The sequence below is a fragment of the Crinia signifera genome, chromosome 6, assembly GCF_055691185.1.
Source record: "Crinia signifera chromosome 6, ASM5569118v1, whole genome shotgun sequence".
In the NCBI taxonomy this organism is placed as follows: domain Eukaryota; kingdom Metazoa; phylum Chordata; class Amphibia; order Anura; family Myobatrachidae; genus Crinia; species Crinia signifera.
The window spans coordinates 29,277,846-29,305,074 of NC_139222.1; the positions used below are offsets into that span (position 1 = coordinate 29,277,846).

General features: G+C 48.0%; 3 protein-coding genes across 4 annotated transcripts in view; 2 read left to right on the forward strand and 1 right to left on the reverse strand.

Annotated features, from left to right (window-relative positions):
• The window catches only part of LOC146010224 (uncharacterized), a 230,321-nt gene extending 221,079 nt beyond the window's left edge, over window positions 1-9,242 (reverse strand). Inside the window, exons 1-4 of the mRNA XM_083151260.1 lie at window positions 8,891-9,242; window positions 5,159-5,271; window positions 3,140-3,328; window positions 1,630-1,744 (exon numbers count right to left, since the gene is read on the reverse strand). Coding sequence (XP_083007386.1) covers window positions 1,630-1,744; window positions 3,140-3,328; window positions 5,159-5,230 — 376 coding nt within the window. The 5' untranslated portion in view covers window positions 5,231-5,271; window positions 8,891-9,242. The remainder of the gene's footprint in view (window positions 1-1,629; window positions 1,745-3,139; window positions 3,329-5,158; window positions 5,272-8,890) is intronic.
• Window positions 9,040-12,977, forward strand: LOC146010178 (uncharacterized). Of its 2 annotated transcripts, XM_083151162.1 has the most exons (3): window positions 9,040-9,255; window positions 10,738-10,836; window positions 11,242-12,977. In XM_083151162.1, exons 1-3 carry the CDS (start codon window positions 9,086-9,088, stop codon window positions 12,677-12,679), a joined length of 1,707 nt encoding a protein of 568 aa, XP_083007288.1. In that variant the 5' UTR covers window positions 9,040-9,085; the 3' UTR covers window positions 12,680-12,977. The 2 variants fall into 2 exon arrangements, with proteins under 2 accessions (XP_083007288.1, XP_083007289.1); XM_083151163.1 differs by lacking the exon at window positions 10,738-10,836.
• A 4,074-nt stretch (window positions 12,978-17,051) lies between these two features.
• The window catches only part of LOC146009561 (uncharacterized), a 70,821-nt gene continuing 60,643 nt past the window's right edge, over window positions 17,052-27,229 (forward strand). The window contains exons 1-4 of the mRNA XM_083150007.1: window positions 17,052-17,403; window positions 20,590-20,670; window positions 20,788-20,885; window positions 21,008-21,119. Of these exons, the coding sequence (XP_083006133.1) occupies window positions 20,640-20,670; window positions 20,788-20,885; window positions 21,008-21,119 (241 nt within the window). The 5' untranslated portion in view covers window positions 17,052-17,403; window positions 20,590-20,639. The remainder of the gene's footprint in view (window positions 17,404-20,589; window positions 20,671-20,787; window positions 20,886-21,007; window positions 21,120-27,229) is intronic.

The window sequence follows — 27,229 nt, forward strand, 5'->3', positions numbered from 1 at the left end:
GTGATTAGGTGAGAGGTCAGTCGGCGGTCAGCGATGGAGCGAAGAGGACGGGAGGAAGTGTGGATAGAGATCAGTGAAGAGAGGTAGGGAGCTGTGGAGGAGGAGAGAGCCTTGTAGGTGGTGGTGAGGAGTTTAAAGAGAACTCGGAAAGGAATGGGGAGCCAGTGAAGAGATAAACAGAGGGGGGAGGCGGAGGTAGAGCGGCGGGAGAGGAAGATGAGCCTAGCAGCAGCGTTAAGAATGGATTGGAGAGGTGCGAGGCGGGTGAGAGGTAGCCCAGAGAGAAGGATGTTGCAGTAGTCAAGGCGGGAGATGACAAGAGAGTGAATGAGAATTTTGGTCGCGTCAGTGGAGAGGAATGGTCTGATGCGTGAGATGTTGCGTAGGTGAAAGCGGCAAGACTGTGAGAGAGCACGAATGTGGGGGGTAAAAGAGAGGGAGGAGTCAATGATGACACCGAGGCAGCGCCTATATATGTGATTATCCTGGGAATACAGAGGACGGGGACATCTCTCTGGGGTATCTCTGTTACTGAGCCCATCTGTAGGAGACACACAGTGGCTGAGGACATGGTATAGATGTGATTATCCTGGGAATACAGAGGACAGGGACATCTCTCTGGGGTATCTCTGTTACTGGCCCCATTTGTAGGAGATACGCAGTGACTGAGGACATGGTATATATGTGATTATCCTGGGAATACAGAGGACGGGGACATCTCTCTGGGGTATCTCTGTTACTTGCTCCATCTCTAGGAGACCTTATGAGCCATAGGAGGAAAGAGCAGGGGGGTTGCGAACGCCAGCGCGGGACGGTCTCAGCCAATCAGTGGCTCTCAATCATTTGTATATGTTTTTTATTTTTGAAAGTGCGCCCATCACGGCACGATTCATCCGAACCGGGTGAAATCGTGCCCAAATCGCATAGTGTATGGGGGCCTTAAGGATGTCTTTCTCCTGTGATGCTCCGCCCCTACATATTGGGAGGTATGAGTAGGAATTAGTAGCCCGGGAATAGGGCGCTAGGGCGTAATGCCGGGAATAGGGCGCTAGGTCGTAATGCCGGGAATAGGGCGCTAGGGCGTAATGCCGGGAATAGGACGCTAGGGCGTAATGCCGGGAATAGGGTGCTAGGGCGTAATGCCGGGAATAGGACGCTAGGGCGTAATGCCGGGAATAGGACGCTAGGGCGTAATGCCGGGAATAGGACGCTAGGGCGTAATGCCGGGAATAGGACGCTAGGGCGTAATGCCGGGAATAGGACGCTAGGGCGTAATGCCGGGAATAGGGCGCTAGGGCGTAATGCCGGGAATAGGACGCTAGGGCGTAATGCCGGGAATAGGACGCTAGGGCGTAATGCCGGGAATAGGACGCTAGGGCGTAATGCCGGGAATAGGACGCTAGGGCGTAATGCCGGGAATAGGACGCTAGGGCGTAATGCCGGGAATAGGACGTTAGGGCGTAAGGCCGGAAAGGGACAATAGGACAAAATAGATGAAGACAATATTCATAACATACTCGGTGTTGGCATCATATTCCGTGTATGTAAATGCTGTTGGCCCATAACGAGATCCCCATGTTATCCTGCTTTGTCTGTAGAATGAGGCTGTGTGACTCTCACAGTGCTCACCTGTGCTGGTATCTGTAGGGATTTCCTCCTCCTTACACTGCTGGTCACTGCCCCACACATACGTCTCCTCCTCTTCCTCTATAACTTCAATCTTTATATCAAGTAAGTCTTCTCCCTAAACAATAGAATTATTTGTGATGGTTAATATACAAACATATAACAGTGTACAGTAACAGTAAATGGCAAACCAGAGGCAGGAGAAAAGGGACGGTGCAGGTGAGGCACAGGGAGGCATGGTGCAGGTAAGGCACTGGGAGGGGCGGTGCAGGTGAGGCACTGGGAGGGGCGGTGCAGGTGAGGCACTGGGAGGGGCGGTGCAGGTGAGGCACTGGGAGGGGCGGTGCAGGTGAGGCACTGGGAGGGGCGGTGCAGGTGAGGCACTGGGAGGGGCGGTGCAGGTGAGGCACTGGGAGGGGCGGTGCAGGTGAGGCACTGGGAGGGGCGGTGCAGGTGAGGCACTGGGAGGGGCGGTGCAGGTGAGGCACTGGGAGGGGCGGTGCAGTTGAGGCACTGGGAGGGGCGGTGCAGGTGAGGCACTGGGAGGGGCGGTGCAGGTGAGGCACTGGGAGGGACGGTGCAGGTGAGGCACTGGGAGGGACGGTGCAGGTAAGGCACTGAGGATGGTACAGAAAGGGCACTGAGAGGGTCACATCACCCGGTGTTACTGTATAATGCCCCATTCTCAGCAGTCACCTCTCCGGTCATATCCCCCAGTGTTACTGTATAATGTCCCATTCCCAGCAGTCACCTCTCCGGTCACATCCCCGGTACTGTATAATGCCCCATTCCCAGCAGCCACCTCTCTGGTCACATCCCCCGGTGTTACTGTATAATGTCACATTCCCAGCAGTCACCTCTCCGGTCACATCCCCCGGTGTTACTGTATAATGTCCTATTCACAGCAGTCACCTCTCCGGTCACATCCCCAGTGTTACTGTATAATGTCCCATTCCCAGCAGCCACCTCTCTGGTCACATCCCCCGGTGTTACTGTATAATGTCACATTCCCAGCAGTCACCTCTCCGGTCACATCCCCCGGTGTTACTGTATAATGTCCTATTCACAGCAGTCACCTCTCCGGTCACCTCCCCCAGTGTCACTGTATAATGTCCCATCCCCAGCAGTCACCTCTCCGGTCACATCCCCCGGTGTTACTGTATAATGCCCCATTCCCAGCAGTCACCTCTCCTGTCACCTCCCCCGGTGTTACTGTATAAAGTCCCATTCCCAGCAGTCACCTCTCCGGTCACATCCCCAGTGTTACTGTATAATGTCCCATTCCCAGCAGTCACCTCTCCGGTCACATCCCCAGTGTTACTGTATAATGTCCCATTCCCAGCAGTCACCTCTCCGGTCACATCCACAGTGTTACTGTATAATGTCCCATTCCCAGCAGTCACCTCTCCGGTCACATCCCCCAGTGTTACTGTATAATGTCCCATTCCCAGCAGTCACCTCTCCGGTCACATCCCCCGGTGTTACTGTATAATGTCCCATTCCCAGCAGTCACCTCTCCGGTCAGCAGCTGGATGATCTTGTTGGTGAGATCCAGGATCTTCTGCTCATTGTCTCTCTCATGTATCAGTGAGTAAAGTGGGGGCACCATGATGGGGCTCTGGGTCCTACTCAAACCAACTGAACCACGATGGCTACTGCTGGGGGTCACATGGTCACCTGTTTTCTTGACAACAATGTATTCCTGCATATAGAAAAATAAATGAAATAATACTGTCAGTGATACATAAAAAAAAACACACAAATTCCACTGAGAATATTAAGTCATTCACATTGGTCTCTGTCCCAGCATCACTGTGCATCTCGCAGCATCACTGTGTATATTTACAGAATCTCTCATAAGGTCTCAGTTACATTAATAGACATACATAAGAGTAATGTTGCAATGGCATCATCACACTACAGTATCTCACCTCACATGTCTTTGCGTTAGTAATAAATATAAAAGTGATGTTAGTGGACCACTCCCAGATCCCCTCACCTCCCCAGTCACGTCCCTGTATTATTACTATAGATATAAGTGATGCCACAGTGACGCTCCCAGATCCCCTCACCTCCCCAGTCACGTCCCTGTATTATTGCTATAGATATAAGTGATATCACAGTGACGCTCCCAGATCCCCTCACCTCCCCAGTCATGTCCCTGTATTATTACTATAGATATAAGTGATGTCACAGTGATGCTCCCAGATCCCCTCATCTCCCCAGTCACGTCCCTGTATTATTACTATAGATATAAGTGATGTCACAGTGACACTACCAGATCCACTCACCTCCCCAGTCCTGTCCTTGTATTATTACTATAACTATAAGTGATGTCACAGTGATGCTCCCAGATCCCCTCACCTCCCCAGTCACGTCCCTGTATTATTACTATAGATATAAGTGATGTCACAGTGACACTCACAGATTCCCTCACCTCCCCAGTCACATCCTTGTATTATTACTATATATATACGTGACGTCACAGTGACGCTCCCAGATCCCCTCACCTCCCCAGTCACGTCCCTGTATTATTACTATAGATATAAGTGACGTCACAGTGACGCTCCCAGATCCCCTCACCTCACCAGTCACATCCCTGTATTATTACTCCAGGTATAAGTGATGTCACAGTGACTCTCCCAGAACCCCTCACCTCCCCAGTCACGTCCTTGTATTATTACTATAGATATAAGTGATGTCACAGTGGCGCTCCCAGATCCCCTCACCTCCCCAGTCACATCCCTGTATTATTACTATAGATATAAGTGATGTCACAGTGACACTCCCAGATCCCCTCACCTCCCCAGTCACATCCCTGTATTATTACTATAGATATAAGTGATGTCACAGTGGCGCTCCCAGATCCCCTCACCTCCCCAGTCACATCCCTGTATTATTACTATAGATATAAGTGATGTCACAGTGACACTCCCAGATCCCCTCACCTCCCCAGTCACGTCCTTGTATTATTACTATAGATATAAGTGATCTCACTGTGACACTGCCAGATTCCCTCACCTCCCCAGTCACGTCCCTGTGTTATTACTATAGATATAAATGATGTCACAGTGACACTCCCAGATCCACTCACCTCCACAGTCACTTCCCTGTATTATTACTATAGATATAAGTGATGTCACAGTGACACTCCCAGATCCCCTCACCTCCCCAGTCACGTCCTTGTATTATTACTATAGATATAAGTGATCTCACTGTGACACTGCCAGATTCCCTCACCTCCCCAGTAACGTCCCTGGGTTATTACTATAGATATAAGTGACGTTACAGTGACACTCCCAGATCCCCTCACCTCCCCAGTCACGTCCCTGTATTATTACTATAGGTATAAGTGATGTCACAGTGATGGTCCCAGATCCCCTCACCTCCCCAGTCATGTCCCTGTATTATTACTATAGATATATGTGATGTCACTGTGACACTCCCAGACTCCCTCACCTCCCCAGTCAGGTCCCTGTGTCAGTAATAGAGATAAGAGTGATGTCACTGTGACACTCCCAGACTCCCTCACCTCCCCAGTCAGCAGGTAAACGATTTCCAGGGTGAGATTTAATATCCTCCTAGTAATGCGACTCCTGTCCATCGTCAAGACTCAGAATGGGCTATCTTGGTGGAGGCGATCACCTGTGGGTCGAAATGGAAAGTACTTTATTTAAAACAGAATAGGCTTTATACATATACATTTATGAGGACAATGAAACTAGGTTTTAATAGATTCTCAACCATATTATTAATTTGCAAGGTGCCTGAATGCTCTGTAGGAGGACTTGGGGGAAGCGGACCAAACATTTTGATATATAAGCTAGATATTAATGCAAAGGGAGCGGCTTGCCCAGCTCCTGTATGTAAACTGAGAATTACGTATTACATTCAGTGAAGCAATTTATTAAGTGTTCTAAGTGCCAGTGCCCATTGTTCGGGAACCACAAGTGCCAGTGCCCATTGTTCGGGAACCACAAGTGCCAGTGCCCATTGTTTGGGAACCACAAGTGCCAGTGCCCATTGTTCGGGAACCACAAGTGCCAGTGCCCATTGTTCGGGAACCACAAGTGCCAGTGCCCATTGTTCGGGAACCACAAGTGCCAGTGCCCATTGTTCGGGAACCACAAGTGCCAGTGCCCATTATTCAGGAACCACGAGTGCCAGTGCCCATTGTTCGGGAACCACACATGCCAGTGCCCATTGTTCGGGAACCACAAGTGCCAGTGCCCATTGTTCGGGAACCACAAGTGCCAGTGCCCATTGTTCGGGAACCACAAGTGCCAGTGCCCATTGTTCAGGGACCACAAGTGCCAGTGCCCATTGTTCGGGAACCACAAGTGCCAGTGTACATTGTTCGGGAACCACAAGTGCCAGTGTTCATTGTTCGGGAACCACATGTGCCAGAAACCATTGTTCAGGGACCACAAGTGCCAGTGCCCATTGTTCAGGGACCACAAGTGCCAGTGTATGAGTGTAGATGGCCAGGACTAGTATAGAGGGAGCTCATTGAGCCAGTCAGTAGCACTGAAATGAAACTTGGGTCAAAAAGCCCAGGTCCCACCTTTCACATTGCAGGCAACTTGGGTCTGTCCCAGGAATAACCCTGGTCATGGCGATGAAACTGCTAAACATCTGGGAAGATGACTTGGATTCTTAGTTACGTTAAAGCCCCTGTGTACCTGATTTACATTAGAATCACTCATCACGTGTTTAGTACATTTTGTCTCGATCGTTGCCACTTTCTCAAGTTTAATGATAGATCACTGATGTCATACTTGGCTATTCTTGGCACCACTTTGTCTGTTTAAAGAGCATGTTTGTTCAAGGTAATCATTGTGCGTGACAATATATCCTTTTCCAATAGAAGCTAAAACCGTTAACTGTTGGTAGCTCTCGAGGACTGGAGTTGGCTACCCCAGGTCTAGAGCAACAGTCCTGGTTTTAAGGATATTTATGCTTAGGCACGGGTGACTTAATTAGTACCTCAGATAGTTTGATTATACCATCTGTGCACAAGCAGGAATATCCCTAAAACCTGAACTTCTTGGGTACCTTGAGGACTGTGTTTGGGAACACTGGCTTATAAGCTAAGGGAAGGGATCTATAGGATCCCTCCCCGGAAGTTTCACTTGCACATGGCAATAAGGACACGATAAATTATAAATACGTCCCTAAAGGTTAGGGCACATCTCCTGGACACCTGTACCGGTTTAATAACTTATGAAAGACAACAAGTATATGTATTTGTTTCTGCTTAGTACACCTGTGAACATTATCTTTCATTTCCTGAATTGTACAGCAAAACCTCGGTTTACAGGACATTCACTTAATGAACTGCAGTGATTAATCCAACAAATAGTGTGAGGTGTAAGTGCCAGTGTACGAGGGAACTGGACGTGGGGGATGCCATTTCCAGGCATTCGTCGAACCCTCTGCTGCTCTGGGATGATCATGGTGGCTTAGGGTTACCACCTTTTTGTTGAGAGATTCCCGGACAGTGGCCCGCCCCTTGACCCACCCATTGACCTGTCCCCAGCCCTGCCCCTTGACCCACCTTAAAATGACTTTTTTTTTTAACATTTGCTTCAATTCTAGTCTTGACTTTGCATACCATAATGTCCACACTGTAATGCCCGTTGCACATTATGCCACACCGTGATGCTCATTACATGTTACGCCACACACCATAATGTCCATTACGCCACACACTGTGATGCCCATTGCACATTATGCCATACACTGTGATGCCCTTTGCCCATTACGCCACACATGGTGATGCCATTTACACATTAAGCCACACACTGTGATGCTCATTACACATTATGCCACACACCGTGATGCCCATTGCATGCTATGCCACACACCGTGACGCCCATTACATGTTATGCCACACCGTGATGCCCATTACACATTACGCCACAATACAATAATGCTCATTACAATTTACGCCAAACACCGGGATGCCCATTGCATGCTATGGCAATGTCACACACCGGGATGCACATTACATGTTATGCCACACCGTGATGCCCATTATACCAGGGCTCGACAATTTATTTTTAAAATCTAGAAGCCAGGATGAAAGTGTAGGAGCTAGACAAAATAAAAATAGGAACAGTGCACGCACCAAAAATTTACACCGTAATGCCTATTACACCCCACACATCCATTACATATTATATCACATGCCATAATACCCATTACACGTTATGCCACACATCGTAATGTCCGTTACATGTTACGCCACATGCCGTAATGCCCATTACAAGTTATACCAAACACCATGATGCCCATTACACATAATACCAAACAGGTAATGCCTATTACATATTTTGCCACATAAGTGCTGCTTACCTACATGGTCGTTGCTACAGGTTTCTTGCTCGATGCCAGGGGTTTCATGCTTGATGTCAGGTGTTGCATGCTCTTTGCCAGCAGGGGCCAGGGGGGCAACTTAGGGCTCCTCAGACAGCCACTGCCAGTCTGCCACACAGCGGCAGCCACAGACTGGAGCACAGCACTTGCTGTTACTGGGGCAGCAGTGGTAGGCAGCGGAGGCACAATAGAACTGGCCTGTTACCAGCCAACCTTGTCATTAAAACGGCGCCCGGGTGCACCCCGCCCCCAGCGTCTTTGAGGAGCTTGTGGGCATGTGCTGGAAACAGCCGGCCCGGTCTGCGCCTGCTTTGGAAGCAGTTACTTTACATAGCGTGCCACACACAGGCAGAGCACACTCGGGACGGCTCCAGCGGCTGCGCGTCACCGTTCTCGCAGCATCCTCACGTGGTGTCACTGTTTATCAACGCCACCGTGCCAGGGCCAAGGGCGACTGCCTGCCGCTGCAGATTGTGCCCAGTTCCCGGACAGTTAATAGTCCGGGAACGTCACCCGTCCGGACTCTGGACACCCAGCTTAATTACCGGACTGTCCGAGTAAACCCGGACGGGTGGTAACCCTATGGTGGCTGGACAACAGAATATTGTATCACAGTAAATGTTGGGGTATTAAACAGGTTTTAAGGAGTATTATTGTCTCAGAGTCAATTTAAGGTGGGGAACTTGATGATTAACAATGAATCTATCTATCTATCTATCTATCTATCTACTACACACACACACATAGTAGGATGATGACATGACAGGGAGTGCATGCACTTTGCACAAATCTGCCCTTCCCCAACGCAATGTGAATTATTATTATTATTTTATTTATCGCTGTGTTCTCCTCTACCTTTACAAGGCCACAACAACCACGCACTCACCTGTCCCGATGATGGGCAGGCCTCCCGACCTTTTCTTGTATCGCAGTCGTATCTATGGTGACAGGTAAGTTCCTGCCAGGAACCAACATGGCCGCCGCTACTTCACTTCTCGTAACGTCGCATTCGCTTTGGCCCTTGTTCTGGCGACGAGCAGTCATGCGCTGTGCTGAGAGAGAGTCCGGGGGAGATTAGGTCATGCCCGTCTCCTCCTGTCTGTATGATTCCTCACTTTCCTGGAACGTCTGGTCAAGCCCACCCGTCTCTATGGTGACCGGGAGCTTCCGTCGTTCACGCATGCGCAGTGTTGAGCTTGAAGCCGCTGCGGACTCCTGGCTGGCTATCTGCCTGCTGCAGCCTGGTCCCAGGTAATCACAGGCAGTACTAATATACATGTGGAGTTGAGCTTTTACCCCAACAGCTGACAATCTAATAATTGTGAGCTTAGCTAGCAGTGTTATATAACGTAACTTAAGGATACTCAGTAGTATGATGGCCATGATCCATACTTGCCTACCTGACCCTCTCCATGAGGGAGAAAATGCTTTGTTCCTGGGCTTCCCTGGTAATGTAGGATTGCCATCACCTGTGGTGAAACACCTTTCTTATCAATTACCTAGCTCCATACAGGTGATGGCAATCCTACATTACCAGGGAAGTCCAGGAACAGAGCATTTTCTCCCTCATGGAGAGGGTCAGGTAGGCAAGTATGCCATGATCCCTCACCTGAAGAGCTTGCACTCTAATATGTGAGTGAGGCTTATTGCAACTATCCTGAGAGAGTGCAGCCAGGTCCCCTGTGGTGTCAGCCTGTGGGTAAACCTTCACGGTGACCCTGTGAAGGTAGCATACACTCCATGCTTGTGCACAGATGGAATAATCAGGTTAACTGAGTTACTACTTAGGTCGGTACTTGTTTCCTAGCACGGCGCCCCCGATGTCCATCGTACGCCATCGCATCGCATGCGATGCAATGTGTTTTTTAATTGTACAAGCAATGCTTACAATGTTAAATGCACCCCCACGCCACCCCCACTATCAATGCAAAGGTGAAGCGCAAACCCGAAGCGTGGCGAGCGCAGCGTTACGTGCCCTCCGACCTTTTCATACCCCCACTATCCACATCGGCATGGAGTTGATTGTAGATAGTATGACGAGCAGACGCGTATTACTTCACATGTATTCTGCGTCCGCTCGCCACACTTCGGGCTCGCTGCTCTCGCCACACTATCTAAAATCAACTCCACGTCAACGTGGATAGTGGGGGTATGAAAAGGTTGGAGGACGCGCACCACCGCCCCTCGTGTACTCGCCGCGCTTCGGGTTGGCGTTGATCCTGGGGGTGGCGTTGACTATGGGGGGCCATTTAACATTGTAAGGACCCATCAGGGTGCTTGTACAATAAAAAATCGTATACGATTGCATCGTATGCCATTGTATAGCATACGATGCGATATTTTATTGTACAATGTCGCATCGCATACCTTAATTAGTATAATGGTATACGATGCGATGGGCGCCATGCTAGGAAACAAGTACCCTTAGGTCACCTGTGTTTAAGCATGGATAGCCTTACAATCTGGTTATATCAGCAGCTGTCAGTGTGTTTAGACCAGGGATGGGGAACATTCGGCCCTATAATAAAATGGCACAATAAAATAGCACAACTGTAGCAGGGCATGCTGGGATGCGTAGTTCAACAAAAGCTCGAGGGCCCTGTTCTAGACCATCCATTTATAATCCTATATTACTTTTAAACTGTGTAATCCTTAATCTACAAACATGCTGTAATATTGTCACTGGTATCTCTGTTCCCCAGAGCGTGTACTTACATGAGTTTTTCCTCACAGCCTCAGGAGCTGCAAGAAAGAATCCAATTTAAGTGCAACCTCTGGAACATTCTGCACGGAGTTCCCCATAGGTCCGGCCACTAACCTGGTGGCTATAAGGTAACATGCATTAGCCGCAGGTTCACCACACATGGAAAATTGGCCTGTAATTGCATAGTTCCAGGTGTTATACCTGGAGCAGCAGCTATGTGGTATATCCCGTGGCTAATTAAATCTGTCACTTCGTCTTTGTTGATTAAGACTTGATTTTTGATCATGTATATACTGTAGTTTTTTTTTTTCTTGGATTTTAATAGATGGAGGTCTGGGGGCAAAGTAAATTTGATGCTTCTAGCACGGTCTGGTCTGTATCTCAGTGCTTAGATACAGACTGTGCTAGAAGCACCAACGCAGAGAGCGACACCACAGGCAGGAAAGATAATCTGAGATACTGACCAAAGCAGATGTTTTTTTGTCCCACTCACATAGATTTTAATATTTTTTTTTTTTTATGTTTTTGGACAGAATGCCATCATGCATTGTGAAGGGCTGTTCCTATTCGTGGAAAAAAAAAGATCCAAATACAATTCTTCACTCCTTCCCCAACAATATCGCAATCATCAAGTCTTGGTTGTTGCAAACCAAACAAGATTTTGGCAACATAGACGACTTTTGTGAGAAAGTCCGGATAGGAAAGAAAACGGACGCGTTTCGCATGTGCTCGCAGCATTTCGCAAGGGATTGCTATTACCAGCGAGGGATGATAACCTCTTTAAAAAAGGATGCATTGCCTACAATATTTCCCGACAAAGTTAATGGTGGATCTGGGACCTCAAAAACAAAAAGTACAAAGCCACCTGTGAAAAAAGTGTGTCTCTCTGCTCCTTCCATGCCGACATGGGGCGATGCGGACAGCAGCGAAACCCCAACGTCCATAGTAATGGGTCTTCCACTGAGAGTCATTAAGATAGAACAAGATTTTACTGAACCTTCCACCAGCTCTTGTCTTTTCCCTCAAGAGAAGCCATTTTCTCGATCTACGGAAATCTCTCCCGAGAAAAAGAAAGGGTTTGAGCAGTTCCATTGCTCTCAAAAAGCTTCCAGAAAGAGCTTTGGTGTTAGAAATACATTTACCATAGGAGGACACGGGAGGACAGTGGGAACTAACACCGAGTACTTCCCAGGACAGAGGCATAAATCTACCTGTACAGACCCTAATATCTGTACAAGACATAGAGAAGTACAAACCGAAAAACCAAATGGTTTCCATTGCCTATGTGGTCTGCCGGGTTTACCACATCTACTTCAAGGAGCATCAAACTCACGCACAACATCAGAAGATGGAACAGAGGCATTACAAACTCCTGCAATGTTGTGTGAAACCATCCTGGTGCCTCAATCCCAACTAACAGAACTCAGGCGGCCTGGTGTTACTTCCTTGTCGGATGTCCAGTGTGGCCGAGAGGAGGTACGCACAGCCACTGATGACTCTTCCGATGTGGAGAAGACTCTTCCGGCCTGTGTGAAAGACCTTGGATGGTCTACAGAACTTGGATGTTCTTCGGTTCCTCAACACAATGGTTCTGAATTGGCTCCTCATCTTGGACCGCTGGTTTCTGATAAGGAAGGTGTCCCTAGTAGACAACAAGACCAAAAGGTCAACGTCTACTCGCCGGCAAAACAAGGAGGAGCCAAAAAGGAAAAGTTAGATCCCGAGGGCATGAATTCTACTGGAACAGAAATTCCTGAAGCAACTGGTCCTCAGGATCCTTTTTCTGAGAACAAATATATCGTTTTTGATAGCTGCTTGAACAAACTACTTTGGTCTTGTCGATGTTTGGCAGAGGATGACTGTGATGGACGCGTGATCAGTTTTAAAAAGTTATTCATTGGGTCAAGTGTTTCCGTCAATGCCAGGTGCTCGAAAGGACATACATTCCATATGTGGGACAGCCAGCCTTGAAGAGGGTTTCCACCTAATTTTATAATTTGGCCTTTCGTGCGATGCTATGTTCTTACAGATGTATAGAACATGGGGCTGATTCAGAGATGGACGCTACAGCACAGCTGCTTTGTCTTAGTGTGTAGCAACTGTGCTCAAATATGCGAAAGCCATAGGAGGCATCTTCTGTGGCCATCTTCTGCAGACTTCTGTGGTCCGTACTGCGACCGCAGATGCAGTATCCATTTTACTGTGTGACCAGCGACATCTCAGGTTGCTACCCTCAACCAATAAAGCTGCTGCTTTGTGGGCACTCCAAGCAACATGGCAGACCCAGATCTGCTCATGTGTAGTTATTTTTTACTGCAGCTACGTGTGATGCTTTACTGCAGTTCCCTGTGATGATAGTTGAGCTGCTGTAGTCTGTAGTTGCTGCAGCCAGGCAAGTTGGCTGATTGTTGGAGTTCAGCACTTTCTGCTTCTAGCACAGTCTGGTCTGTACTGTGTTGTGACACAAAGCAGACTGCGATACACATGAAAAAATATATATATATACCCCCTGAACAACAGAGGAGGATTTGGGCGCTAATTGACCACACAGATATATAACTAGAGAAAATAAATATCTATATATAATTCAATAGTGTGTATATGTGTGTGTATATATATATATATATATATATATATATATATATATATATATATATATATATATATATATATAAAGCTGCAGTTCTCAATACACTAGTGTCAGTGCAAAAAATTGTATTCACCCATCACTAGATCACTGACTGTGAAAATATACAAGGGAAAATACTGTATTCCAAAAGGAATAGGAGACTGCGCTGTTTCAATAAAATAACTTCTCCCGTGCCATGGATGAGTTCAGATGATCAGAAACAATATATCTAAATAGGCGGCCACCTAAAGCAATATATGTACATTGTATCAATATGTGTACACAAAACACATTAGAAAAAATGGTACTCTTTACTTAGTTGGGCGCCCACGATCTCCATCGCGGGCGTCGTGGGTAAAGAAATCGCGGTGATCGCGGGCATCGCGGCCAGTACATTAACGGCCGCGACGCGATGCCCGCGATCACCGCGATTTCCCATAGGGTTCAAGGTTAAATTTAGTGCTGCCCGCGATTTTACATTCAATGCTTCAATGGCCGCGATTTGGCCATAGGAATCAATGTTAAATGGGCTACAGAGCCAAAATAGGCACAATTAACACTTAAATGTCCCCCCAAATTTGTTACGCCACCCCACGTCCTCCGACCTTTTCATACCCCCACTATCCACGTCGGCGTGGAGTTGAGAATAGAATAGTGTGGTGAGCGCAGCGAGCCACCGAGCCCGAAGCGTGGCGAGGGGACGCAGATACCTTCACAGGTAAACGTGGCCCTACGCGGGCTTCACAGGTATCCACGTCCCCTCGCGGGGCTCGCTGCGCTCGCCACGCTTCGGGCTCGGTGGCTCGCTGCGCTCGCCACACTATTCTATTCTCAACTCCACGCCGACGTGGGTAGTGGGGGTATGAAAAGGTCGGAGGACGCGTCACGCCGCCCCTCGCGGGCTCGGTGCGCTCACCACGCTTCGGGTTGGCGTGGATCGTGGGGTGGCGTTACAAATTTGGGGGGACATTTAAGTGTTAATTGTGCCTATTTGGGCTCTGTAGCCCATTTAACATTGATTCCTATGGCCAAATCGCGGCCATTGAGGCATTGAATGTAAAATCGCGGGCAGCACTACATTTAACATTGAACCCTATGGGAAATCGCGGGCATCGCGTCGCGGCCGTTAATGTACTGCCCGCGATGCCCGCGATCACCGCGATGGGCGCCCAACTAAGTAAAGAGTACCGAAAAAATACATTCTAAAAAAAATATATATAAAAAATTTATAGAAAAACGGTGTAAACACTTTGAAAAATTTATATTGAAAAGAGCCACGTGACTTCCAGCAGATATTTGTATACTCCGTATTGGATGTTTTATCATTTCAAGAGAGCTGGTTTTAGCCCACTAATTGCAGAAGGGAGTCAAATGGCCACAAATAGTAGATGTATAAAGAGGAATTATTCCCTCACCAAAGGAAAGTCACTTTTTTAAGTAATTGCGTGCATTTAGCACGTGAATCTCACCCTTGGAGACTGTGATACACAGCAGAGAGCGACACCCCAGGGCAAACCCCCCCCATCCCAAAATTACAGCCCCCACATTATATCTTCTGTCAGTTAATGTATATTATATAAAGTGTATATTTAAGTATTTCTTCATGAAAGGCACCTACAGTAGGTTATTTAATTGTTTTTGTTTTATTACGTTTGTGAATTTGTCGTTGCTATCTATTCCAATATGTTACGGTAAAGCTGGCCACTAGTGCGATTTGGACACTTTTTTTTTTTCATCTGATTCCGACGCATCGTGCTGGGACATCGGGTAAAAAAAAAAAAGCGATTGTGCCTATCCTCTGATTCTGATCTGGTCCTGTGGGCATTGGATTGGATCCAGAGATCGCATGGAAAAAGGACCACATACTATATATAGCATGCGATCTTACTGCCCGGGAAGGTTCTGGGTGGTTGAAGGAGGATTGTGTGGGGGCCATAAAGGATGCACTGTACTAGTCACTCTCTCATTCACAGCCGATGAATATTTGTCCTCTGACCTTGAATATACTGATCCATCTTACTGAGTCACATGCGTATGTCTTTTCCCTCAAAGTAAACCTGTCTTGTCTAACGTGTTGTTGTACCGTAGCGCACCCAGGGGGGGGGGGGGGGTCACCAGGTGATGGCAAAGTGTAAGGAAGAAATAGTATGAGCCTACTTTTTGGTTTGTCATTAGGATATTGGTAAACCTTGTAGGTAATATACGTGAGGAATGGTTTGATTATCCATTGGAATAGCGATTAGAATTAAAGGTTAATGCGGGAATATTATTATTAAGGTAAATAAGACGACAAAGGAACCTTATTTCATAAAGTAAAACATTTACATACCAATGTAGGCACCGCTGTAGGGTTTAAACTGAGGGGCCGATTCAGTCCAGTTCGTTTGGGTTCGAATTCGTCCCCAATTTTCCCCAATGCTCGGTGTCTGCCAGAATTCAGCGGATAGAGGCCGGAATAAAATTGATAATATGAAGTCAATAAACAGATAAAATATATGGGTCAGAATGAAATAATGGAAAGAAAATAAAAATGGAAATACAAGGAATTGCTGTAGGTGATGGCAAAATATGCGCTGTTCTCTGTTTATGCGTCTTAGGGTATTATCGACGGGTGCAGCCACTTTGGGGCAATGGCTAGTCATCGCTTGCTGTACGCAAGTTGATTGACAGGTGGCAGGCGTTAGGGGGCGGTAACTCTGCGGTTCATGGGAGTGTCCCAGAAAACACAGGCATTTCCCGGTCGTTGGGAGGGAGGGCCACTGATGTCATCAGCCGCCTCCTTCTCATCACGGGCATTGCAGTGCCGAGTAAGTCTAGGCCTACTCAGCGCTGGGGCCAGAGGGGGAAATAATTCCATGGTGTGTGCACATGGGCAGGATTTCACAGGGGTGCCTTGTGTATGCTGGTATTGGATGGGTCTCCTTTGCAGTTTCCAGTGAAGAATCCCAAGCATCTTGCACTTCATTTATGGGAACACGAAGAAGTGGCAGGGGGCCAGGTCTGGGCATGTGGCCAGGTGCATAGTCATGATAAGGAAGGGCACCATGCAGCAGGCATTGGTTGTTGTACCAGTCCCCTGCACGAGTAGTATAGTAACTACATGACCAGTCTTGGGCACAAAAGCAGCCACTGTCTGCTTAGCCACAACATTCTCATGTTGGAACGTCTATGGTGGTGCACCCCCAACTGGGGTCCACTGGGCCTGAGAGTCGAAACTGCAGATCCTGGAGTCATCACCACCACCGGTGGTCTCCCAGGCAGAGTTTGAGCGATCGCCATCAAAACTAACCAGCATGTTGCGGTACCGAGTCACCTGGATCTGCTCTTGAGTAATCTGATGAACCACTTCTCTAACTAGTGCCCACCTCAACTATGGCACACATGGTAGCACCGTTGTCATCGGTGATGGCACAGGTCAGCCACAGCTCTCCTCATCTTCCAGAGGCCATCTCCTGCACTGAAGTTCAGCAAACCACTCGGACACCCTGTTTATTCTAGCACCCTGCATCTTTTAAGCCCCATGCAGCTCCTCCTCCCTGTCACTGTCTGCTGTGGTGCTTCTAGCACAGGTCTGGTATGTATACCAGTGCTGAAATACAGACCACACTGTGCTAGAAGCAACACCGCAGAGCATGACAGGCCAGACAGGGAAGAGGAGCTGCACGAGTTTTAGAGGATGCAGGGTGCTAGAATGAACACTATATTTGTAAAAGTTTTTGCTGTATATTAAGTTACCGTTATTATGCCTTTTATAAGGTCCGTAATAACAATATATTTTCTTGTTAGATTGGCATTACTAGTTTATATTACACGTCCTTGTACACTAACATTCGATATTTGGGGGCACCCATAACCATCTTGGATAGCTTAATTGCTCCACTGAGGCTTCCGTTGTAGTGGTGTCGTCACCGTATATAGCAACGTCCCCGCTTTCCCTGCAGTTAGGCGCCGCCATTGCTACTCCTGGCAGGCGCCAGTTACTACCCTGTTTCGGCACTGCCCGTGCTTTGAGTATACTCAGGGCGGAGAGAGGGCAGTACCCTACTGAGGGGGACACTGTCAGCTGGTGAGTGACGGTAATGTCCGCTCATACACACAGCGAGTGGGAGAGGCCGGTGCCCGGGTACCTCTATGAGTTTCCCAGCCGGGGTAGTAGTGGGTGAGGGGTGTAGGAGGTGATGCCGGGGTAGTAGGGAAAGGGTGTAGGATGCGATGCTAGGGGTAGTGGGGAGAGGGTGTAGGAGATGATTGGGGGGGGGGGGGGGGATAGCAGGGTGTAGGAGGTGTTGCTGGGGGTAGTGGGGAGAGGGTATAGCAGGGTGTGTGATTTTGAAGGTAGTGGGGGGAGGGTGTAGAGGGTGATGTGGGGGGGGGGGGGTATGGCAGGGCGTAGGAGGTGTTGCTGGGGGTAGAGGGTATAGTAGGGCATGGGAGGTTAAGGGGAGTGGTATAGCTGCAGTGTGTCTGTAAATGTCCACATAACTCCTTAGTTAAGTTGGTGGATGCAATATACAGCACCTGTACCTGGGTTTATGTTGGGGTAATCTTCATTTTCCACCTTCATTTCTAGTTGCGTTGCTGTAACCCCACAGCTAGTACTTGTTGGGTTGGATTTTGGATCAGACATCAGGAGGGTGCCAGCAGAAATACTTTTGTCATGGGTCTTCAGTGCGGCCAATTGAACAGCTGTGGGCACTCATCCCCAACAGTTTCAGTTTAAATTACCCCCAATGTTTGATGACGCTGGGTTATATATTTCTGATGTTGTTTGGAATTGCCGCACACTGTCATACCACACATTCCTTGTGTGTACAATTATGCTCCATATTTTTCATTAATGGTGAAACGTCTCGCACCAATTGATTTCTCATTTGCCAGTCACTGCTGTGGGTGACACACGGGACACAGCAGAAGGGAGATCACTGTGCAGCAGCTGGAGCTTTCTCCTTCCTATTCGCTGCTGAAGAATTGTGTATGGACACAGTCGGCTAGATTCCCCCTAGACTATCATACCACTTTCACATCGCAGACACGTTTTAAAAACCGGTATTTTAAAACGGTAATTAAAACGGGTCAGAGCCTTAATAGTGACCCAGATTACCGTTTTAAATACCGGTTAAGTGTCATTCACATAGCAGTTGAAACGTTTCATCCAGAACACGTTTCAAGGCAGAGTGTGACGATTGCCTGTCATTATGTGTCTGCAGAGAAAGCTGTGCATGTGCTGGGCTGGGGATGGGACACCTTTACAATGCCCTGTACTAGGAGAGAGTTGCCCTTCAGCACATACTCGGAACAGACACAGTATTGATGGTGGTGCCCCCTTCCTACACACAAACAGGCACCTCGCGCCCCCCCCCCCCCCCCCCCGGAGAATGTACTAGGCGGACGGGGATGGCAGTTCGCGGTACAGCTGAGACAGTTTTCTGCCTGCCTTGCCGCTCCTGGCCACAGTGATCAGATAGGCTGTCTGATCACTGTGGCCAGGAACAGCGCGGCTGGTGGAAAACTGAGCTGTCAGCACGGACGCGGTAAGCAGTAAGCAGGGAGACGGGGGAGAGGAGAAGAGTGGAGGAGAGAGATCTCCAAGCCCCAGCGCTCACCTCCGCTGGCTATTATCCCCCGACAAGCTACCGTGTGTGTCACACGTATCAGCGTCCAGCCTGCCCCGCTCGATCCCCGGTGCCTGCTGACATATAGGAGGGGAGGGGGCGCCACAAATTTTTTGGACAGGGGCCGCAAGTTACACCACTGCTGTGCCCCCCTGACCACAGGACAGCACATGGCTACACCGGTATGTTGGACTGACCCCTGATGTACCTCTACTAGTGCAGGCTTGACTGTAGGAAAATGCTTTTGTTTGTAGTTGTAGCCTATCAGTGCTTGTGCTTGTGTTGTTTGCCTGAAATACCGTTTCAGACAAACTGTACACATTCACATTGCAGAAAAAACGGCAAGGAACCGTGTAGGACTCTGCTTTTTACACTGTTCGAAATGCCAGTTAACTTTAAACGGTAAATCGGCTGTGGTGCATTCACAGTGCAGGCTTAAACGTTTTAAAAAGGGAAAAAAACGGCAATATACCGTTTTAAAAGTGCGATGTGAAAGGGGTATAACCCATAGTCACTATTTACTGTAGATGTTTATTGGGGAACTATTTGTCTAATCCTAAATCAAGATAGCCACCTGTCTAATACTGGGTACAGGCTATACAATCTGTTGGCCAATCCTGCAATCCACCCATCATATAGCGTGTACCACCGATTCATCCTCCGATGAGCTGTCCGGTCGGGCACAATATATATTCTATTGGTGCATAACTGATAGGATGTGTGTCCAGCGATTAGATGGATGTGTGCTCCTGCGACCAGCGATTAGAATGGGGCTCAAAACGGGAGCGCGCACCCGGCTCACACTCCCATCACTGGCAATATGGTCGCCAGCAACCATATTTCCAGCGATTATAGCCCATATCGCTGCCGTGTGTACACGGCGTTACACTGCAATTATAGATATCAGTTTGAACACACCCCTCCCAAATGTAACTCGCTCTGCACCTGTTACATCTGCCCCAGCTGCAGTGCACATGGTTTTGTCCATTAAAGAAGGAGTTTGCTTTTGCAAACCAACCAGTATCACCCCCATAGACTGTTGTATATTGTGCACAATTAACTGGAATAGGTGACTGCTGGGAATGGGACATTATACAGTAACACCGGGGGATGTGACCGGAGAGGTGACTGCTGGGGATGGGGCATTATACAGTAACACAGGGGGATGTGACCAGAGAGGTGACTGCTGGGAATGGGACGTTATACAGTAACACCGGGGGGATGTGACCGGAGAGGTGACTGCTGGGAATGGGACATTATACAGTAACACCGGGGGATGTGACCGGAGAGGTGACTGCTGGGGATGGGGCATTATACAGTAACACAGGGGGATGTGACCAGAGAGGTGACTGCTGGGAATGGAATATTATACAGTAACACAGAGGGGATGTGACCGGAGAGTTGACTGCTGAGAATGGGATATTATTATACAGTAACACTGGGGGGGATGTGACCGGAGAGGTGACTGCTGGGAATGGGGCATTATACAGTAACACCGGGGGATGTGACCGGAGAGGTGACTGCTGGGAATGGGACATTATACAGTTACATCGGGGGATGTGTCTGGGTGATGACTTTGTCACTGTGTGTGTCAGGTTCCTATAAGGTGTCAGAATGTCACTGTCTATCTCTCCATGCAGGATGGGGAGTATATTTTGAAGAACACAAGAAACTGTAAAAGGACGTGATAATGGAGAATTGTCAGCCCCTGACAGCAATGGGTAAGAGGATTCTTTCATTTATTTTAATTGAGGGAGCCATTTTGTGGGGCCCCTCTACACATCTGATAATAATATACTGTATATACAATGTCCTCAGTCACTGTGTGTCTCCTACAGATGGACCCAGTAACAGAGATACCCCAGAAAGATGTCCCCGTCCTCTATATTCCCAGCACTGTACAGAGGAGAATCACAGGACCCCACAGGAGGATCAGGTCGGTGGGATTTAGGGTTTGAGTGACTTTCTCTTTGTGATCTGTTGGTGTCTCTATATGTCGGTTCCTGTGTAATGAAATCAGATGAATATGTGATATTTATTGTCCGGTTTGTTATTTAGGATGGGGATCTGAAGGATATTAAGGTAGAAGTTATAGATGATGTAGGAGACACATATATGAGAAGTGACCAGCAGTGTAAGGAGGAGGAAAGTCCAACAGATACCAGCACAGGTAAGTAATAATGTCTTATTACAGCGCATCGCACATTCCCATTGCTCAGTCACTACAGCAGCCTCTTATCCTACACCAGCGCTGCTAAATGTGACCAGCCGGCTCCCTGTGTTACTCTGCCCGGACAGCACTGAGGTAGTGGATGACTGTGTTCCCTCTCTGCTGCTATGATTGGCTGCCAAGTGGGGGCTCTGCATGAGACAGCTCTGATCATATAAAGCAGGGTTCGCCAACCCGTCGCTCGCGAGCGACGGGTAGCTCGCCGGGACCTTTCCAGTAGCTCGGGGCTGTTTAAGTGACCTCCTGCCGCGTAGCGGTACCTTGCTTGACGGCAGGAGGTCAGAAAGTGTTTTAATGCTGCGTCCTCCTGACGTCCCCAGCGCACTTTCTTCATCCTCACTTGGCGGCAAGAGGTCTCTGAATGTGACTTCATGCCGCGTCCTCCTGACGTCCCCAGCGCACGTTCTCATCGACGCCACGGCCACAGCCTCTGCTCAGCGTGATTGATGTCTGCTCCGGTCCTGCGCCACAGCCTCTGCTCAGACTTACATGAGGTAAAAAAAAAATGAAAACTGTGTGCGCACAGTGTGTGGGGCATATGTATAATGGAGCATCACAGTGGGGCACATGTATAATGGAGCATCACAGTGGGGCATATGTATACTGGAGCATCACAGTGGGGCACATGTATAATGGAGCATCACAGTGGGGCACATGTATAATGGAGCATCACAGTGGGGAATATGTATAATGGAGCATCACAGTGGGGCACATGTATAATGGAGCATCACAGTGGGGCATATGTATAACGGAGCATCACAGTGGGGCACATGTATTATGGAGCATCACAGTGGGGCATATGTATAATGGAGCATCACAGTGGGGCACATGTATAATGGAGCATCACAGTGGGGCACATGTATAATGGAGCATCACAGTGGGGCATATGTATTATGGAGCATCACAGTGGGGCATATGTATAATGGAGCATCACAGTGGGGCATATGTATAATGGAGCATCACAGTGGGGCATATGTATAATGGAGCATCACAGTGGGGCACATGTATAATGGAGCATCACAGTGGGGAATATGTATAATGGAGCATCACAGTGGGGCACATGTATAATGGAGCATCACAGTGGGGCATATGTATAACGGAGCATCACAGTGGGGCACATGTATTATGGAGCATCACAGTGGGGCATATGTATTATGGAGCATCACAGTGGGGCACATGTATAATGGAGCATCACAGTGGGGCATATGTATTATGGAGCATCACAGTGGGGCATATGTATTATGGAGCATCACAGTGGGGCATATGTATTATGGAGCATCACAGTGGGGCATATGTATTATGGAGCATCACAGTGGGGCATATGTATTATGGAGCATCACAGTGGGGCACATGTATAATGGAGCATCACAGTGGGGCACATGTATAATGGAGCATCACAGTGGGGCACATGTATAATGGAGCATCACAGTGGGGAATATGTATAATGGAGCATCACAGTGGGGCACATGTATAATGGAGCATCACAGTGGGGCATATGTATAACGGAGCATCACAGTGGGGCACATGTATTATGGAGCATCACAGTGGGGCATATGTATTATGGAGCATCACAGTGGGGCATATGTATTATGGAGCATCACAGTGGGGCATATGTATTATGGAGCATCACAGTGGGGCATATGTATTATGGAGCATCACAGTGGGGCATATGTATTATGGAGCATCACAGTGGGGCATATGTATTATGGAGCATCACAGTGGGGCATATGTATTATGGAGCATCACAGTGGGGCATATGTATTATGGAGCATCACAGTGGGGCACATGTATAATGGAGCATCACAGTGGGGCATATGTATTATGGAGCATCACAGTGGGGCACATGTATAATGGAGCATCACAGTGGGGCACATGTATTATGGAGCATCACAGTGGGGCACATGTATAATGGAGCATCACAGTGGGGCACATGTATAATGGAGCATCACAGTGGGGAATATGTATAATGGAGCATCACAGTGGGGCACATGTATAATGGAGCATCACAGTGGGGCATATGTATAATGGAGCATCACAGTGGGGCACATGTATAATGGAGCATCACAGTGGGGCACATGTATAATGGAGCATCACAGTGGGGCATATGTATTATGGAGCATCACAGTGGGGCATATGTATTATGGAGCATCACAGTGGGGCATATGTATTATGGAGCATCACAGTGGGGCATATGTATTATGGAGCATCACAGTGGGGCATATGTATTATGGAGCATCACAGTGGGGCATATGTATTATGGAGCATCACAGTGGGGCACATGTATAATGGAGCATCACAGTGGGGCATATGTATTATGGAGCATCACAGTGGGGCACATGTATTATGGAGCATCACAGTGGGGCATATGTATTATGGAGCATCACAGTGGGGCACATGTATAATGGAGCATCACAGTGGGGCATATGTATAATGGAGCATCACAGTGGGGCACATGTATAATGGAGCATCACAGTGGGGCACATGTATAATGGAGCATCACAGTGGGGCATATGTATTATGGAGCATCACAGTGGGGCATATGTATTATGGAGCATCACAGTGGGGCATATGTATTATGGAGCATCACAGTGGGGCATATGTATTATGGAGCATCACAGTGGGGCATATGTATTATGGAGCATCACAGTGGGGCATATGTATTATGGAGCATCACAGTGGGGCACATGTATAATGGAGCATCACAGTGGGGCATATGTATTATGGAGCATCACAGTGGGGCATATGTATTATGGAGCATCACAGTGGGGCACATGTATAATGGAGCATCACAGTGGGGCATATGTATTATGGAGCATCACAGTGGGGCATATGTATTATGGAGCATCACAGTGGGGCACATGTATAATGGAGCATCACAGTGGGGCATATGTATAACGGAGCATCACAGTGGGAAATATGTATAATGGAGCATCACAGTGGGGAATATGTATAATGGAGCATCACAGTGGAGCATTACAGTGGGGCATATGTATTATGGAGCATCACAGTGGGGCATATGTATAATGGAGCATCACGATGTGGGGCATATGTATAATGGGCATCACGGTGTGCGGCATATGTATAATGGACATCATGTGTGTGGCATATGTTAAATTCAGCGTCACGCTGTGGGATGTTTGCATAATGGAGCGTCACGTTGTGGGGCATATGTACTGTATAATGGGCATATGTATAATGGGCATCATGTGTGTGGCATATGTATAATGGAGCATCACAGTGCGGGGCATATGTATAATGGGCATCACAGTATGCGGCATAGGTATAATGGGCATCAAAGACTGCACTATTGGGGTCATATGTGTATCACATCTCCATTTTCCATGGCCGCACCACATGTGGCTACAGCTCTTAGAGAGCTGACCATGCCCTCAAAAAATGGGGGATGTAGCCTCGCAGGAGTTCCACGGTAGTAGGTGAACCCTCTAATTTTGGGCGCGTGCCTTCGGCACGCGCAGATGTCTCCTCTGCCTCGTGTTGGGAGGTATGTTTGTGACATATTGGACATTGCAGTGTGTGGCATAAGGTGTCAGGGGCATTACGGTGTGTGGCATAATGTGTAAAGGGCATTTTTTGGGATATTATGCAGGTTTTACATTTTTTTTAAATTTAGTAGCTCTTCGGGCGGTTTATTTTGTCGCGAGTAGCTCCCACCCCGAAAAAGGTTGGAGACCACTGATATAAAGGAAAGGCTGAGCGAGAGCTGTGGCTGGCATTTAACAGGGTAAACCCAAGAGGGCTCTGAGGCTGGTATATACAGTGACATGGGAGGGTGATTGCACTTGGCAAGCATTAGGGTGGGACATATTACCAATTGACAGACATTAGGTGGGGCTACTATCTCTTGTTAGGCATAAGGGTGTGGTGTATTACTAATTGGGGGCATTAGGGTGTGACGTACAATTGGGGGAGGGGCATTAGGGTGTGGCATATTACCAAATGGGTAGCATTAGGGTGTGTCATATTGCCAAATGGGGGGCAATAGGGTGTGGCGTATTACCAATTGACAGACATTAGGTGTGGCATACTATCTCTTGTTAGGCATTAGGGTGTGGTGTATTACTAATTGGAGGCATTAGGGTGTGCCGTACAATTGGGGGTGGGGGAAATTAGGGTGTGGCATATTACCAAATGGGAGGCATTAGGGTGTGGCGTATTACCAATTGGGGCAGTATGGTGTGGCTTACAACTGGGGGGCATTAGGGTGTGGCATATTACCAAATGGGAGGCATTAGGGTGTGGCATATTACCAAATGGGCGGCATTAGGGTGTGGCGTATTACCAATTGGGGCAGTATGGTGTGGCTTACAATTGGGGGGCATTAGGGTGTGGCTTATTACCAAATGGGGGGCATTAGGGTGTGGCGTATTACAAATTGGGGCAGTATGGTGTGGCTTACAATTGGGGGGCATTAGGGTGTGGCTTATTACCAAATGGGGGGCATTAGGGTGTGGCGTATTACCAATTGGGGGCATTAGGCTTTGGCTTATTGCCATTTGGGGATTTTGATGTTGCATTTTACCAATTGGAGGCATTATGGTGTGGCATATTACCAATTGGGGGCATTAGGGTGTGGCCTCTATTAAAGTGTTGTCATTAGCGATAACACTTAATATATAATCCCTCAGGGCTATCAATGGTCATACCCAAATGGTCGTGAGCCCTTGGTGCACAATGTCTACTGATGAGGATACTTGGTTGCTGGTTCTGTTTGGCTGAACGTGTCGGACTCTCCGCTTTTTGTGTACCTCATATAACGTTAGTTATACATTCCATTACCGTTATTACCGTGATGTCAGACAGCGATGTCGGACATCGGAAGCCATATCGCATGTTGATTGGTGGCTTTTTAGGGCTAACGAGCCTGATGCGCTGCCGATGCGCGCTCCCAAGTGAGCACAAATCTGCAGCGATATAGTGAGGACAGGCAGATCTGCACTATATAGTCTAAATTGTGCCCCTGCCGCATGCCGTGCGATGCGAGTCCGGATACCAGCTGATCGTATCGGGACTCACATAGCACGGCATATCTGCCGTCTGTACACACCTTAAGACTAGGTGGTCCGGTGCACCCCTTAGATTCACCTTTGCCCTCCCATATAATACATTACATAGGTCCCCCACTCAGATAATAGTACAGCACATAGGCCCCCAATAAAAACACATTACATAGGTCCCACCAACTCAAATAATACAGCACATAGGCCCCCCCATATAATACATTACATAGGCCCCCAATAACATACATTACATAGGTCCCCCCAACTCAAATAGTACAGCACATAGGCCCCCAATAACATACATGACATAGGTCCCCCCACTCAAATAGTGCAGCACATAGGCCCCCAATAACATACATTACATAGGTCCCCCCACTCAAATAGTGCAGCACATAGGCCCCCAATAACATACATAGGTCCCCCCACTCAAATAGTACAGCACATAGGCCCCCAATAACATACATTACATAGGTCCCCCCACTCAAATAGTACAGCACATAGGCCCCACAATAACATACATTACATAGGTCCCCCCACTCAAATAGTGCAGCACATAGGCCCCCAATAACATACATAGGTCCCCCCACTCAAATAGTACAGCACATAGGCCCCCAAAAACATACATTACATAGGTCCCCCCACTCAAATAGTGCAGCACATAGGCCCCCAATAACATACATTACATAGGTCCCCCCACTCAAATAGTGCAGCACATAGGCCCCCAATAACATACATAGGTCCCCCCACTCAAATAGTACAGCACATAGGCCCCCAATATAGTACATTACATAGATCCTCCCTACACAGATAATATGGCATACATACACATACATACACACACACACACATATACATACATACAAACATACACACACGCGCATACCCTAAAAAACAACAACACAGAATATAAAAAAGTTAATACTGCAAATGGTTAGGCTAGTTACCTACCAGTTTGCAGACGGGAAACAAAAGCAGTTTTCTCTCTACCCCCGCAGCTCTTATCGTGCTGGGGGGGGGGGGGGGGAATCTGTG

What these genes read in the sequence shown, in the direction of transcription:
- LOC146010178 (XM_083151162.1), top strand. Translation starts at nt 9,086, where the DNA reads ATGCCCGTCTCCTCCTGTCTGTATGATTCCTCACTTTCCTGGAACGTC. An exon ending in CTGCTGCAGCCTGGTCCCAG is followed by an intron (nt 9,256 to 10,737) that starts GTAATCACAGGC and finishes TTTTCCTCACAG; the next exon opens with CCTCAGGAGCTGCAAGAAAG. An exon ending in ACTAACCTGGTGGCTATAAG is followed by an intron (nt 10,837 to 11,241) that starts GTAACATGCATT and finishes GTTTTTGGACAG; the next exon opens with AATGCCATCATGCATTGTGA.